Here is a 16,987-nt window from a genome sequence, read left to right on the forward strand (position 1 = left end):
TTCTTGTGTTCACTTTCCTATTAGTTGTGTATAGTAAATATCTAATTGGCATTAATTGGCCAATCAAACTATTTTGCAGAGTAGAGACTGCAAGCAAAATCCAAGTCACAAATTAATTTGTATATTTTAATATATCAATTTTCCTTGCTTACATATCTGCAAATGTTTTACTAATCCACTCCCAGTTTTATCTCCTCTTCTTATTCTCCTACAATTAATTATACAATGACTCCAGGAGTAGGTTCAGACTGGTTCACCTGAATTGGTAGCAACCCACTGGTGACATCACAATGACATCACTGAATCAAATTGGTCAGTCCATGGGTGCCAACTTAATTTTTAAAGTTGTTTTTTTCTTCTTCTGAGCATGCGTAGAAGCTGAGTTCTGGCACTGTGCATGTGGTCGCCATCTGTTTTTTGGCTTTGATGCAGGAGGAAGCAAACCAGCAGGGAGATAAGTTAGAATCTACCCCTGAGGTGTGCTAGGCGAAAAATGGGGCGTGAGGGGGGGGAGTCCAACACCTCCCTTCTTTGCCCCTTTTGGCTCCCAGGGAAGTGGGGAGGCTTGCTGGGTCCAAAATGGGGCACAGGGGGTACAATACCCCCTCTTCCATGCCCCTTTCAGCTCCCAGGGGGCTGTAGGGAGGCTTGCTGGATCCAAAATGGGTGCAGGGGGGGCCTTCAAGAAAAAGAAAGAAAGAAAGAAAGAAAGAAAGAAATGCTCACCATTTTGGGATTCCCACATGCACTGAGTTTGTGTTGGTGGCTTTTCTTCCTGCTACTAAAGACCTGAGATTATTCACAGGAAGGGAGAAAGGGAGGGAGGGACAGAGGGAGGGAGAGAGTGAGTGAGAAAGAGAGAGAAGAAAGAAATAGAGAGGAAAAAAGAAAAAGAGAAAAAGAAAAAGATGAAGAAAGGGGGGAGAGAGAGACAAGAAGAGATAAAGAAACAGTAAGAAAGAGATAAAGAAACAGTAAGAAAGAAAAAGAGAGAAAGAAAGAAAGAGAAAGAGAAAGAGAGAAAAAGAAGTGAAAGAAAGAAAAAGAAAAAGAGGAAGGAACAGAGAGAAGAGAGACAGAAAGAGAAAGAAAAGAAGAAGATAAAGGAAGCACCACAGACCCTGTCAATAGATGGGGCTTCAGAAGATACTTTGAAACAACACAGCAATTTAGATCTGAAAGATACCTCAGAGGTCATCTAGTCTAACCTTGTGCCTCAGCAGGAAACCTTGCATTGTATGGATTGTTTTGGTCTCTCTAACAGAGAAAAAAATTGCCAGAAAGGAGAAGGAGTTTACTAGGACAAGGCTGCCATGCAGAGGAAAGCAGAGATAGTCCTTGACTTATGACAATTGAGGCCAAACTTTTTGTTGCTAAGCAAGGATGTTTTTAAGTGAAGTTCACCACATTTTATTCAATGCATGACATTTCTTGACTCTAACAGTGATGTGCAAGCTAGGAAAGAACATTTGAAGGCATGTGTGATTTTCAAATGTACAGAAACTATGGTTAAATGTGTGGCGGAAAGTGGACTCTGGGTGTTTTTTTCCAAATGCAGTAAGTGAGATTGAATGTATAGTTTTAGAATACTCTCTCTCTCTCTCTCTCTTTCTCTTTATGTGTGTGTGTATGTGTGTACATACACATACAGTATACAGTATATAGTAAATAATGTACCTTTTTGTGTGCCTGTGTGTAATTTGGCATACACACATAGGATTAAATAGTATATTTTGGATGTTCAGTAGTAGTAAAATATCACCTGTTACAGAAAACCACCTTCCCAAGCTGAAGGAGGTCAGCAATTGGCAGATGACCTGAACGTGTTCTACTGCAGGTTTGAAAAGAAACCTCAACCACTTATCTGTACAACCTCCATCCCAGACACACCAACAACAGCTAAATCTTCTACAACTGAACCCATCCCATTGGATTTACAACCCCTAGTGATCACAGAAAAGGAAGTGAAAGATCTATTTCTCAGACAGAAATCTGGAAAAGCACCAGGCCCAGACAAGATAACTTCTTCTTGCTTAAAAGTCTGTGCTGACCAATTGGCCCCCATCTTCACCCAAATCTTCAACAAATCACTATTGTGCTATGTTCCTTCCTGCTTCAAACGCTCGACTATCATCCCAGTGCCGAAGAAGCCCTCCATCAAGGAACTGAATGACTACAGACCAGTTGCTCTAACATCTGTAGTTATGAAAATCTTTGGCTTAAGGCTAGTGATGTTCCACTTGAAAACCATCACAGATCCACTGTTAGACCCCCTGCAATTTGCATACCGAGCAAATAGATCAACAGATGATGCTGTTAATATGGCTCTACACTACATCCTTCAACATCTTGAATCTCCAATGACCTACGCTAGGGTCCTCTTTGTGGACTTCAGTTCAGCATTCAATACCATCGTACCAGACATTCTCTTAACCAAACTAAATCAGCTAGCGGTACCTGAACACACTTGTAAGTGGATCACAAGCTTCCTAACAGACAGGAAGTAGCAGGTGAAGCTAGGAAAAATCACATCAGATACATGTACAATTAGCACAGGTGCCCCCCAAGGCTGTGTACTCTCACCACTTCTCTTCTCTCTATACACTAATGACTGCATCTCAAATGATCCATCTGTTAAACTACTGAAGTTTGCAGATGATACAACAGTGATCGGACTCATTCGAGACAATGATGAATCCACATACAGACGGAAAGTTGAACAACTATCTTTGTGGTGTGACCAGAACAATCTAAAACTGAACACACTCAAAACCGTAGAAATGGTGGCAGACTTTAGGAGAAACCCTTCCACCTCTCACAATACTAGACAACACAACATCAACAGTAGAGACCTTCAAATTTCTAGGTTCTATCATATCTCAAGACCTAAAATGGTCACCTAACATCAAAAACATCATCAAAAAAAGCACAACAAAGAATGTTCTTTCTGCACCAGCTCAGGAAGCTCAAACTGCCCAAGGAGCTGCTGATACAGTTCTACAGAGGATTCATTGAGTCTGTCATCTGCACCTCTATAACTGTCTGGTTTGGTGCTGCAACCCAACAGAACCGACACATACTTCAGAGGACAATCAGAACTGCAGAAAAAGCAATTGCTGCCAACCTGCCTTCCATTGAGGACCTGTATACTGCACGAGTCAAAAAGAGGGCGGGGAAAATATTTACTGACCCCTCACATCCTGGACACAAACTGTTTCAACTCCTACCCTCAAAATGTCACTACAGAGCACTGCACACCAAGACACAACTAGACACAAAAACAGTTTTGATGACCATTCCAAGTACACTTTGTCAAGATTAATCTGTGTCCCTGAAGTTTGGTAAGAGTGGATTCGTATCAGCACATCCATGTGCTCAGTTTGCAACCGATTACGAGCTTTGGTCTTGCTGGCATTCATCAGGCTGAAACCTTGCTCACAATCAGCATTTGATGCTTGGAATGTTGCACAAATATCCAGCAGACGGACAGCAGTTTTCCCCCGAACGCCATCACTCTACTAAACAAATAATTCTTCAACACTGTCAGACTTTTTATTAATTCTGCACTTCTATTTCTACTCATTTTTCTCATCATTCCTATCATCCTTTTCCTCCCATTTAGGACTATGACTGTAACTTGTTGCTTGTATCCTATTATTTTTATTAATATTGATTGTTTCTTGATTGCTTATTTGACCCCTATGACAATCAAAGTGTTGTACTGCATGATTCTTGACAAGTGTATCTTTTTCTTTTATGTCCGCTGAGAGCATATGCACCAAGACAAATTCCTTGTGTGTCCAATCACACATGGCCAATAAAATTCTATTCTATTCTATTGATGACATTATTTGCGAATTAGCCGAGTTGAACAAGCTGGTGCAAAGAAACAATCTGACACCAATTGAAGCTGTTCAGTTTGTGAAGGCCAGAATATCCAAGCTTCGCCTTCAGTATTTAGGCAAAACAGCTTACTGGAATGACAAATCTCACGAATATATGCAAAACAAACCAGACATTAACATGACTGCCATACTGAAATTTATTGAATGTTTGTGCTTCCATCTTGACAGTCGCTTTCCAGACAATGAGCTGACAGATTGGAATATATTTGAAACTGCTGCTCTGTCAATGGTGACCTCTTTTAATTTGGGGGAAACTGAAATTGCAACCCTGGTTGGAAATTTCCAGCATTTCTTTGATGATTTGGATGAAGTCAACATCATATCAGCTGTACAGTCACAATATCGTGACTTCAGATTTCTGATGTCAGAGAAATTCAAGTCTGGATTAATGCATTCATTCGATGATATGGTGCAGTTTGCACTAAGAGAGCAACAGTTTGGAATGCTGTCCGCCTGCTGGATATTTGTGCAACATTCCAAGCATCAAATGCTGATTGTGAGCGAGGTTTCAGCCTGATGAATGCCATCAAGATCAAAGCTCGTATTCGGTTGCAAACTGAGCACATGGAATCCACTCTTACCAAACTTCAGGGACACATATTAATCTTGACAAAGTGTACTTGGAATGGTCATCAATGAAAGACAGACACAAGAAACTCTAAGGTGAGCCATACCTTCAGTGATTAACCAGTTTTCAAATAACATTGATTCCTTTTTTGACTTATAATTAAATACATTTATGAATATGTTGGATGTTAATCATTAATATTTTTGATCTGACAGATTGATCTTGACAAAGATGGAATGGACAAAGACAAAGATGGAACAGACAAAGGCAAAGATGGAATGGTCATCAATGAGAGAGACAGACGTGAGAAACTCTAAGGTGAGCCAGTGTTCCCTCTAATTTTTTTTCGGTGTGGGTGGAAAAGTATAGTGTCTGAGCAGCAGTCCCTTTGGGACTGGGCGGCATAGAAGTCCAAAATAAATAAATAAATAAATAAATAAATTATATATATATATATATATATATATATATATATATATATATATATATATATATATATCTCACATGTTTTTTGCTGAAATTTTTAAAATTAAGGGAGATTAGGATGGCACCATTTCGGCCTTGTCCTGGCCTCATCAGCTAGCCACACCCTTACTGGGATTTTATCCAGCAGCTTCTGCCTTGTAAGGCAGAGAATTAACAGCTGAGCCACCAGACCTGATCCCTTCAGCTGTGTACGAGGGAGGGGTTATATGTTTTTTATGTCGGATCACCCTGGTATATTGAAGGAACGTCACAGCTCCTTTTTGCCTCTAGGCCCAACCCAGGGCTAGCTAGCTATTTATTTGTTTGTTTGTTTGTTTGTTTGTTTGTTTGTTTATTTATTTATTATTTAGAATTGTATGCCGCCCCTCTCCGCAGACTCGGGGCGGCTCACAGCAAAATACAACAAATCATGACAAATCCAAATAAATTTAAAATATTTAAAAAGATTTAAAAAGAACCCCATTTACTAACATACACACAAACATACCATGCATAAATTAGACATGCCCAGGGGAGGTGTTTCAGTTCCCCCATGCCTGACGACAAAGGTGGGTTTTAAGGAGTTTACGGAAGGTGGGGAGAGCAGGGGCAGCTCTAATCTCTGGGGGAGTTGGTTCCAGAGAGTCGGGGCCACCACAGAGAAGGCTCTTCCCCTCGGGCCCGCCAACCAACATTGTTTAGTTGACGGGACCCGGAGAAGGCCCACTCTGTGGGACCTAATCGGTCGCTGGGATTCGTGCGGCAGAAGGCGGTCTCAGAGATATTCTGGTCCAGTGCCATGAAGAGCTTTAAAGGCCATAACCAACACTTTGAATTGTGACCGGAAATTGATCGGCAGCCAATGCAGACTGCGGAGTGATGGTGAAACATGGGCATACCTAGGTAAGCCCATGACTGCTCTCGCAGCTGCATTCTGCACGATCTGAAGTTTCCAAACACTTTTCAAAGGTAGCCCCATGTAGAGATCATTACAGTAGTCGAACCTCGAGGTGATGAGGGCATGAGTGACTGTGAGCAATGAGTCCCGGTCCAGATAGGGCTGCAACTGGTGCACCAGGCGAACCTGGGCGAATGCCCCCCTCGCCACAGCTGAAAGATGGTTCTCTAATGTGAGCTGTGGATCGAGGAGGACGCCCAAGTTGCGGACCCTCTCCGAGGGGGTCAATAATTCCCCCCCCAGGGTGATGGACGGACAGATGGAATTGTCCTTGGGAGGCAAAACTCACAGCCACTCCGTCTTATCCGGGTTGAGTTTGAATCTGTTGACACCCATCCAGGCCCCAACAGCCTCCAGACACCGGCACATCACTTCCACTGCTTCGTTGACTGGACATGGGGTGGAGATGTAAAGCTGGGTATCATCAGCGTACTGATGATACCTCACCCCATGCCCTTGGATGATCTCACCCAGCGGTTTCATGTAGATATTAAATAGCAGGGGGGAAAGGACCAACCCCTGAGGCACCCCACAAGGGAGAGACCTCGGAGTCGACCTCTGACCCCCCACTAACACCGACTGCGACTGACCGGAGAGGTAGGAGGAGAACCACTGAAGAACAGTGCCTCCCACCCCCAACCCCTCCAGCCGGTGCAGAAGGATACCATGGTCGATGGTATCGAAAGCCACTGAGAGGTCAAGGAGCACCAGGACAGAGGATAAACCCCTGTCCCGGGCCTGCCAGAGATCATCCATCAACGCGACCAAAGCAGTTTCCGTGCTGTAACCGGGCCTGAAACCCGACTGCTGGGGACCTAAATAATCGGGTTCTTCCAAGGACCGTTGGAGCTGGAGTGCCACCACCTTCTCAACAACCTTCCCCATAAAGGGAATGTTGGAGACTGGACGATAGTTATTAAGTATGGCTGGGTCCAGGGAAGGCTTCTTGAGGAGGGGGCGCATGAGCGCCTCTTTATAGAGTGTTGGAAAAACTCCCCTCCCCAAGGAAGCGTTGGTAATCTCCTGGACCCAGCTCCGTGTCACCTCCCTGCTGGCCGAGACCAACCAGGAGGGACACGGATCCAGTAAACAGGTGGCGGAACTCACAGCTCCAATGGCCTTGTCCACTTCATCAGGTGTCACCAGATCAAACTCTTCTCAGACCAGTGGACAAGTACAGGTCCCAGTCACCTCGACTGACTCATTGTCAGTCGACTCTGTTTTCCAATTGGAGTTGAGATCGGCCTGGATCTGAGCGATTTTATCAGTGAAAAACGTATTAAAATCCTCGGCACTGCTCTGTAAGGGCTCCCCAACTCCTCCCTGGTTAAGAAGGGAGCAGGTCACCCTAAACAGAGCGGCTGGGCGGGATTCCGCTGATGCAATCAAGGCGGAATGGTACGCGCATCTTGCCACCTTGATCGCCACTTTGTAAGTCTTAATAAAAGCTCTTACAAGTGTTCGATCAGATTCAGACCTACTCTTCCTCCATCGCTTCTCTAGACTTCTCTACTGGTGTTTCAACTCCCGGAGCTCCTCATTGAACCATGGAGCTCTACGGGGTCTAGCGCCACGGAGAGGTCGCAAAGGCGCAATCTGGTCAAGAGCCTCAGCTGCAGCCTTGTTCCAGGCCTCCACAAGAGACTCCGCCGAACTGTGGACGAGTGCCTCTGGAATAACCCCAAGCGCCATCTGAAAGCCCTCTGGGTCCATCAGGCGTCTGGGGCGGAACATCTTAATTGGTTCCGCCTCCCTGCAGGGAAGGATTGGAGCCAGGAAGTCAAGCCGTAGTAGAAAATGGTCTGACCATGACAAAGGCAATGTTTCTAAGCCCCTTAGTCTCAGACCATTACTCAATTCCTCGGAAAGGAATACCATGTCAGGTGCATGCCCTCCCTCGTGAGTCGGACCCTGTACTACTTGAGTCAGGTCCATGGCTGTCATGGTGGCCATGAACTGCTGTGACAACCCAGAGGTTTCGCCGAGTGACGGCAGGTTGAAGTCCCCCAGGACAGTAAGTCCGGGGAACTCCACCGCCAACCCGGCTACCTCCTCGAGTAGCACAGGCAGGGCTTTTGACACGTAGCTGGGAGGCAGGTACGTGAGAAATAAGCCCACCTGAACCCCTAAGTCCAACTTCATCAAGAGAGACTCGCAACCCGCAATTTCTGGAGCAATGAGTCTACGTAGGCAAAGGCTCTCCCTGGCTATAATAGCCACTCCTCCCCCCCTTCCCTGGGGTCGAGGTTGATGCCATATCTGAAACCCGGCTGGGCAAATTTCAGAGAGAGGAACACCTCCCTCTGGGCCCAGCCAGGTTTCAGTAATGCATTCCAGGTCGGCCTCCTCATCCAGGATCAAATCCCGGATGAGGAGAGCTTTATTTACCACCGACCTGGCATTGAGTAGCAGCAACCTGAGCCCAGGGCCAGAGTTACACTCATCACCAGTACCCAAGATTGGGCTCACGGAGCCAGAACAAGGGATCATTATTAAGCAATGATCCCTCGTTCCCCTGGAACGGCTAACTCCGTGGCCCCCGCCATATCTGTCTCTCCCCAACAACACTGGAATATTCCGACCCTCTGCCACCCCAGAGATCGGTGCCCCTTCCTCTCCCGTCTCTCGAGCGTCAGGTGGGCCGGCATTCACACTATTCACATTGTTCATATACCTATCATCCCATCCACCCCACTCATTAATTTCATACGTAGCAGCCATCCCACCCCAATCTTCCAACCTTGACCCTCCCCCCTCATTCCATTCATATATACCATTCCCACCATTCCACCCTTGCCATTCATCCATCCTTAAAGTCCCCACAATAATTCAATTAACAATTAATTAATTAATATAAAAATGGTATTAAAATATATATAATTATAAAAATATAGGTAAAAAATATTCCAACTGGTCAATTAATTAATCAATTCAGCCAAGTTCATATAGATAACATCTGATCTAAAAAGTGAGTTCAAAGGATGTAAAATAGGACAAAGTCTGAATCCTGGGTATAAGCTCTGTCCTCCCAGGCTTTTTGGTAATGGCCGTTATCGTTGGCCAAATCTGTCTCTTTGCCGCTGTCATTGTTGTCATCTTCTCAGTGCTGGACATATCCACAGACCAGCACTTTAAAGGTTCTGTCTCTTTACCTCGGTTGGAATTGTCTCCTGTTCTTCTTTCTCTGTGGGAACTCCAATTCACGCAGCAACCTTCAGTCCCGCCCGCCCTTCGTATCCCCGCACAGACTGTACAACTGCAAGTCGCCCCTAGATAGTCCTCACACAATCCCAGTAACTCTTCATCCTCCCCTTTTTTATGGCAGCAAAAGTCATTGGCTCGATTACAACAGTGATTTAATGGTCCCTCCGAAACCAGGTACCCCTCACCATTTGGCGTCCCGGTGTCCTAGGTCCGTGCAGATCAGCCTCAGTCCACATCCAGCAGGCCCCCCTGGAAGCCTCTCCAGTGCAGCCACTTCACAGCAGCTCTCACCTGCTGCTTGTTGGGGAAATTTGGTGTTCTCAGCGTCTCTCGAAGTTGTGGAGACGCCTGCATTCCCATCCGGCAGGCCCCCCTGGAAGCCTCTCCAGTGCAGCCCACTTCACAGCAGCTCTCACCTGCTGCTTGTTGGGGAAATTTGGTGTTCTCAGCGTCTCTCGAAGTTGTGGAGAGACGCCTGCATTCCCATCCGGCAGGCCCCCCTGGAAGCCTCTCCAGTGCAGCCACTTCACAGCAGCTCTCACCTGCTGCTTGTTGAGGAAATTTGGTGTTCTCAGCGTCTCTCGAAGTTGTGGAGAGATGCCTGCATTCCCATCCGGCAGGCCCCCCTGGAAGCCTCTCCAGTGCAGCCCACTTCACAGCAGCTCTCACCTGCTGCTTGTTGGGGAAATTTCAAGGCAGTTAATTTATTCATAGCCGACAACTATATTCTGTATGTATCACATGTTTTTTGCTGAAATTTTTAAAATTAAGGGAGACTAGGATGGCCTCATCAGCTAGCCACACCCTTACTGGGATTTGATCCGGCAGCTTCTGCCTTGTAAGGCAGAGAATTAACAGCTGAGCCACCAGACCTGATCCCTTCAGCTGTGTACCAGGGAGGGGTTATATGTTTTTTATGTCGGATCACCCTGGTATATTGAAGGAACGTCACAGCTCCTTTTTGCCTCTAGGCCCAACCCAGGGCCATTTCAAGGCAGTTAATTTATTCATAGCCGACAACTATATTCTGTACGTATCACATGTTTTTTGCTGAAATTTTTAAAATTAAGGGAGACTAGGATGGCACCATTTCGGCCTTGTTCTGGCCTCATCAGCTAGCCACACCCTTACTGGGATTTGATCTGGCAGCTTTCTTCTATTCCTATATTTTTTCTTCTATTCTTTCATTGATATGTTCTGTTACTATATCTTCTTTTCTATTCTTTCTTAGATATATTTTGTCACGCTGAGTATTGACAGCCCCAGAGACATTCTAAGTCTTTCAGAGTTATGCAGTAATTAAATAGTTAACAGTGTGTGTGTTGTATTAGCTCCACCCATTATGATGTAAAATCCTGCCACATCATCAATGCATCTTTTCCTTCTTGTTGAAGATCCTCCATATTCCTTTGTCTCTTTCTCTGTTAGTTTCAATGATGTAGCACGCGTCTCAGATGCCTCCTAAGGCATTTAATTATATTTTGTTATTTTCGTAATAAAAGTAACTTTGTTTGAAAGCTGATTCTTTTTTTAATCCATCGACTCTCAGAGATGATTTATTATGGTCCACGCGGGCTGCAATTTATCTAAATCTGTCATATTTTACTATGAGTATCTTCTCTATAACCTTCATCATGTATTTTACTATGTGTGTATATGTTGTCGGGCTCTCTGGTAGACTCCTCCCAAAAATTCACAGGTAGAAATTTCAGACACACACACATTTGAAAATTCAAAACAATGTTCTTTATAATGAAAATTCACTTAAACTAAGCCCTCTTTTGGTATAGCAAAGAGCACTCGTCTCCAAACAAACTGGTAATTTGTACAAGTCCCTTATCAGTTCTGTGATTCTTAGCTTGCAGCTGTGAGGCAATTCACAGTCCTTCTTCTTTCACAAAGTGAAACACACTTTGCTCTGGTTTAGTTTCAAAGCGGGGAAAAATCAGCACACAAAAGGTCAAAGTCAGTAAAGCAGTCACGAAGCACAATGATCAGATAATCCTCCACAATGGCCAAACCTACAGGCTGCTATTTATAGCAGCCTCACTAATTACCACAGCCCCACCCAACCACAGGTGGCCTCATTTTCTTTGATAATAATCTCTCAGTTGTTGTTGCCTATGCATCGCTCTCTGCATGCGTAGATGGATCATTAACTCATGTTCTGAATCCAAGGAGGAGCTAGATAATTGATCTCCTTCTGAGCTGTCTGCCACACTCTCCTCCTCCCTGTCACTCATGTCTTCTTGGTCAGAGGAGCCTTCATCAGCAGATTCCACCGGGGGGTGGGGCAAAACAGGCCTGCAGCATGTGGATGTCTCCCCCACATCCACAGTCCTTGGGGCAGGAGCTGGGCCAGAGCTAACCACAACAGTGTATATATATATATATATATATATATATATATATATATATATATATATATATATCACATGTTTTTTTGCTGAATTTGAAAATTAAGGGAGACTAGGATAGATATATTTCGGCCTTATTTTGGCCTCATCAGCTAGCCAAGCCCACTGGGACTTGAACCTGCAACCTTTGCCATGTAAGGCAGAGAATTATCATCTAGGCTACAGTATCCAATCCTTTCATATATATTATATTATATATTATAAATAAATAAAAATTCCCTTCTTTTTTATTAAAAGAAATTAATAATAAAACAAAACCAAAATCTATTACTATTAAAACTAAAAAAAAACAGCAAAACTAAAAACACAACTATTAATAAATCCATGCTTTAAAATCTTCATTTCTTAAATATTTATCATAGTATTATAGTAATCTAGTAATACTATGAAAATCTTTCTGAACACCAATGCATCAATTAATACATTTCCATATTTACTTTTCTATAATTTCAGTCAATATTTCCAAGCTCAATTACTTTTCAGGCACTTAGCATTTACTATTATTAACTTTCATCAATCCTCTACATTTCCAAGTACAGTACATTTAAAATTCATAATGCAAACTCATAAAACCATACAGTACATATCATAAACCCCTTATTTAGCCTATGTATCTTCCATTAATTTTACCTATGTAATTCTATATAGTTCTAAAATTCTAATCCAATTTTACAAATTAATACATCCTAATATTAAACAACAAAATTAAATTAAAAACAAAACATAAACATATAAGAAATCCAGACTTCTTTCCCCCCTCTAAATAGTACATTCCCATTTTATTTTTTACTTTAAAATAAGGTATGTGCAGTGTGCATAGGGATTTTTTCATAGTTTTTTTTAATAGTCCGGCCCTCCAGCAGTCTGAGGGACAGTGAACTGGCCCCTGTGTAAAACGTTTGGGGACCCCTGCCTAAATATATCTTTTACCATCAAGAAACCATGTTAACCATGATAAAACCTTGTTTTTATCTTCTTTGTTAATCAAACTAATTTTTGAGTGGAAATACAAAGGTATATTTGCTCCCAACTAGTATATTATGTTCACAGAAGGCTTCATTTTAACAGAAGACTACAATTGTTTGCATGTTTCTTTGGCTATAAATGCCAACCAGCAGTGGAATTTATTAAATATCTTGCTAAATATCTGTCCAGTCACTAAAGTATTATGCATTTGCTGATTCCTCTAATTCAAAGTTTCAAAATGTATATTAGGATATTACTTAATGTTCAATTTTATAAGAGTTCTGTTTTAAGAGAACTGTCTGAGACAGCTTATTTACAATGTAAATAAGAGGCTGCCACAAAGGGGGAGTCAAGTTATTCTCCAGAGCACCTGTAGGACAAGAAGCAGTGGGTGGAAACTAATCAAGGAGAGAAGCAACTTAGAAGCAAGGAGTGAATGTGAGAACCATTAATCCATGTAACTACTTGCCTCTAGAAGTTGTGAATGCTCAAACACTGGAAGTTTTAAAGAAGATGTTGGATACCCACTTGTCTATAGGGTTTTCTGCCTAAGCAGGGGGTTGGGCTAGAAGTCCTCCAAGGTCCCTTCCATCTTGGTTGTTAGAAAATGTTTCACATTTTAAAATATCTGTACAAGCCACAAGAGAAATCTCTTTAGAGGAACATCTTCCCACCTTGTAGACAATACTTCCAGAAACTGGGAATAACCATAAACAACTTCTACATCTAGTATCCAATATCCAGTATCTAGTTCAAGAAACACAGATCAGTTTGACATGCCTTGACTGTTAATGAATTATCTACCTTCAGTCTCTCTAACTTTCAGCTGACTTGCACCTAAGGAGGTTGTTTTGATTTTTTTTTTTTTTGCAAAAGCAAAACCAACATCATTTAGAAGCAATTACAAATGCCTTCAATGAGAATTTAAAAAAATACAATATCCAATTACAAAAAGCCATACTTTTCTCTCCTTCTTTCTTCCCCGCTCCTTCCCCATGGTGGAAATCCAATCCAGTCAGTTTTAAAATCACCCCGCATTTTGGAATTGGAGGGAGGGGGGAAATTAGCCGGCTGGGCTTTTGTCTCTTTCTCTCGAGGGTGGAAATCCAATCCGGTCAGTTTTAAAGTCACGCCGCATTTTGGAGTCGGGACAAATGATCAAGGTCTGGTAACCTTATTCTAATTGCCAATTCCAGCGCAGAGGTCAGACCTCTGCGCTGGAATTGGAAACTCGTGTGCAGACATCTCAAATCTCCTGCGCTATAGCGCACAACTCACGTTACAGGGAACACTGAGGTGAGCCATACTTTTAGTGATTAACCAGTTTTCAAATAACACGGATTCCTTTTTTGACTTATAATTAAATACATTTATGAATATGTTGGATGTTAATAGTTAATATTTTTGATCTGACAGATTGATCTTGACAAAGATGGAATGGACAAAGACAAAGGTGGAATGGACAAAGACAAAGGTGGAAGGCAAAGATGGAATGGACAAAGATAAAGATGGAATTTTAGAGATAGCATATACAAGCACTTAAAAGTTACTTCAGAATAAGGCAACTACTGTGTAAAAAAGAGCATACAAAAAAGTATCCTGGGCTCTTGCTATGTGGGCACAAAAGTAACAATCTCTTCAAACTACAATAAAAGAACAAATAATAAAGAATATGACAGTGCTAATAATCCATTTGTCTCTCTGGGAACAAAATAATTACAGTTTTGTTTATTTCATAAATATAATACATTTCAATTAAAAAAACCCAAACAAACCAACCTAAATAACTTGGTATTTAAACATGTGGGTAATTGAGACTGACTTCCTGTCATCATAAATTCAGAAATCTCTGCTGGTCAACACAATAAATGAACATTAGTTGAATTTATGCTAAAAAAAATGTTACTAATTTTGATTTACAAGCACTGCTCTATCAATGTTCACTAAACTAGTGAATAAGAACAATGATACTTACATTCTGCAAAGCAAGAGCTCGCATCAATTTTCCAGATAATTTGGCCTTGGTGAGAGCCATTTACTCCACGATTTTTGTAGTCCAAAAAGTTTTCTGATAGAACCTCATCTGGGAAGTAAATAAAAATAATATTACAGTTTTTCACAGCAAAAGACGGAATCATTGGCAAATTAGTTGTATGATTGTAAGCTGTACAGTGTTACTCTGAGGTAAGATTGGTGGCAATAAATTTTATAAAGAAATGAATAAATCAGATGTACTACTGTCTTTTGATTAAAGTAGAATTAGCATGAATCCTAAGGCAAATGAACTAAACAAGGAAAAGACTTCTTCATGAATGCACACATTCTTTATCACAGAGGATTCTAGCATGCATACCATTTCTTTTTTAAAATAGTAATTTTACTATTATTGTTACTAAATACTAAATATTATTAAAATAATTTCAATTGTAATTTTTAGTAGTGCAAACAAAAATAAAAATAAAGAAAAATAAGAATGTAGTACTGAAAAAGAAATACAAGCAGTCCTCAACTTTTGACCACAACTGAGTCCAGAAGCTCAATGGTAATTGAGCAAATCAGTCCATAATGACTGGTTTGCTCAATTACCACAATCCTGGCATTCTCATTTGTAGTCATTAAGTGATCTTATGAGTGGTTAAGTGGTCTCAGGCAAGTAGAGGAATTGCCTGGGGAGTGGGGAGAGCCTTAAAGATTCTGATCAGAGGTAAATATCCTCATGGCTTAAATCAAAATAGGATTTTCCATCCCTGGATGAGAGATACTCATGTATGATCTTGGCTGGATCTTCAGGACCTATCTTTCTGCCTGAAGAACTCTGTGCTCCTAACCTAATTGTGCTGTCTTTTTACTTGGATTTCATCTCTTTCTTGTCTCTAAAGTTTAGCTGTCTGTAAACTTAATTTATTTTTATTTTTTTCTTTGTCCCATCTCTCAGAATTCTTCAAAGCTTTGGCAAGCAGCTGCATCCAGACTTCCTTGAGGTCCTCAGCTGACGCAGGGCTCCTGCTGCAAGCTGATTGGTCACAGCCGTCAAGGGTACTGACTTTGCCACTCTGTATATTTTCCCTATTCTGTGTACATTCCACTATCGAACTCAGTGTAAATAATCTTCCCTAATCTACTAAATTCAGCTTTTCCCTACTCCATCCATTTTTACTATCATACCCAACATAATCAATATTAATTATCTCATATTAATCCTCTTTTTATTATCCCTTTTCCCTTTCCTTCTATTATTTATCAGTGTAAATCATATAATGAATTTATAATTCAAATAATCAATAAATAATCAATTTATAATTCAAATACTGTAATCAATAGAACCTAAAAGTGGAATCATAAATATAATCACAACCATTTTCAAATTTCTCATCCATAATAATTATAATCATGACTTTTTTCAATTTTCTTTTTTTAATTTTTAACTTTTATAGTTTAAAACAAACAAAAAATTCATATATCTCTTTTTACAGATCCAGTACTGTAGCATGCATTTTACATATTGTTACAAATCACACCTCTATGTCATAAGCAAACTATATACAATTTAGCAGGTTAGTAAGGCATAAAGTTTTGATATATTTAATCTTCTTCTACATGTACACCTATCCTTTTTTTTGTATTGGTATATTTAAATTTTTTTTGTGGATCCATTCATACCATCTTTGCCATACTGTATCTCTTTAGTTTCTTTAATTCTTACTCCTTTGGTTGCGTTTGTCATTTCATCCATTTCACTGCGGCTATAGATTTTCTTGATGATCAAATTTTCAGATAGGTTTTCCTATTTGCCGATGACTCTAAAGTGTATAATAGGGTTGATATTCCTGAAGGCATCTGTGATATGGCAAATGATTTAGCTTTACTTGATAACTGGTCAAAGCAATGGAAACTACAGTTTAATGTTTCCAATATAAAATAATGCACTTGGGGAAAAGGAATCCTCAATCTGAGTATTGTGTTGGCAGTTCTGTGTTAGCAAAAACTTCAGAAGAGAAGGATTTAGGGATAGTGATTTCTGGCAGTTTCAAAATGGGTGAACAGTGCAGTCAGGTGGTAGGGAAAACAAGTAGAATGCTTGGCTGCATAGCTAGAGGTATAACAAGCAGGAAGAGGGAGGTTGTGATCCTGCTGTATAGAGTGTTGGTGAGACCTCATTTGAAATAATTTATTTATTCAATTTTTAGTGCTGCCCTTCTCCGTAGACTCAGGGCGGCTTACAACATGTTAGCAATAGCACTTTTTAACAGAGCCAGCATATTGCCCCCACAATCCGGGTCCTCGTTTTACCAACCTCGGAAGGATGGAAGGCTGAGTCAACCTTGAGTCAGTGATGAGATTTGAACTGCTGACCTACAGATCTACAGTCAGCTTCAGTGGCCTGCAGTACTGCACTCTACCTGCTGCACCACCCCGGCTCATATTGTGTCCAGTTCTGGAGACCTCACCTACAAAAAGATATTAATAAAATTGAACAGGTCCAAAGAAGGGCTACAAAAATGGT

General features: G+C 41.4%; 1 protein-coding gene across 2 annotated transcripts in view; it reads right to left on the minus strand.

Moving 5' to 3' along the window:
- Positions 1-16,987, minus strand: part of HECW1 (HECT, C2 and WW domain containing E3 ubiquitin protein ligase 1) — a 318,946-nt gene that overhangs the window by 286,780 nt on the left and 15,179 nt on the right. For both annotated transcript variants that reach the window (XM_070729542.1, XM_070729541.1), the window contains exon 2: positions 14,459-14,566. In XM_070729542.1, the coding sequence (XP_070585643.1) occupies positions 14,459-14,566 (108 nt within the window). The remainder of the gene's footprint in view (positions 1-14,458; positions 14,567-16,987) is intronic.

Source organism: Erythrolamprus reginae, chromosome Z (genome assembly GCF_031021105.1).
Source record: "Erythrolamprus reginae isolate rEryReg1 chromosome Z, rEryReg1.hap1, whole genome shotgun sequence".
Taxonomy (NCBI): Eukaryota; Metazoa; Chordata; class Lepidosauria; order Squamata; family Dipsadidae; genus Erythrolamprus; species Erythrolamprus reginae.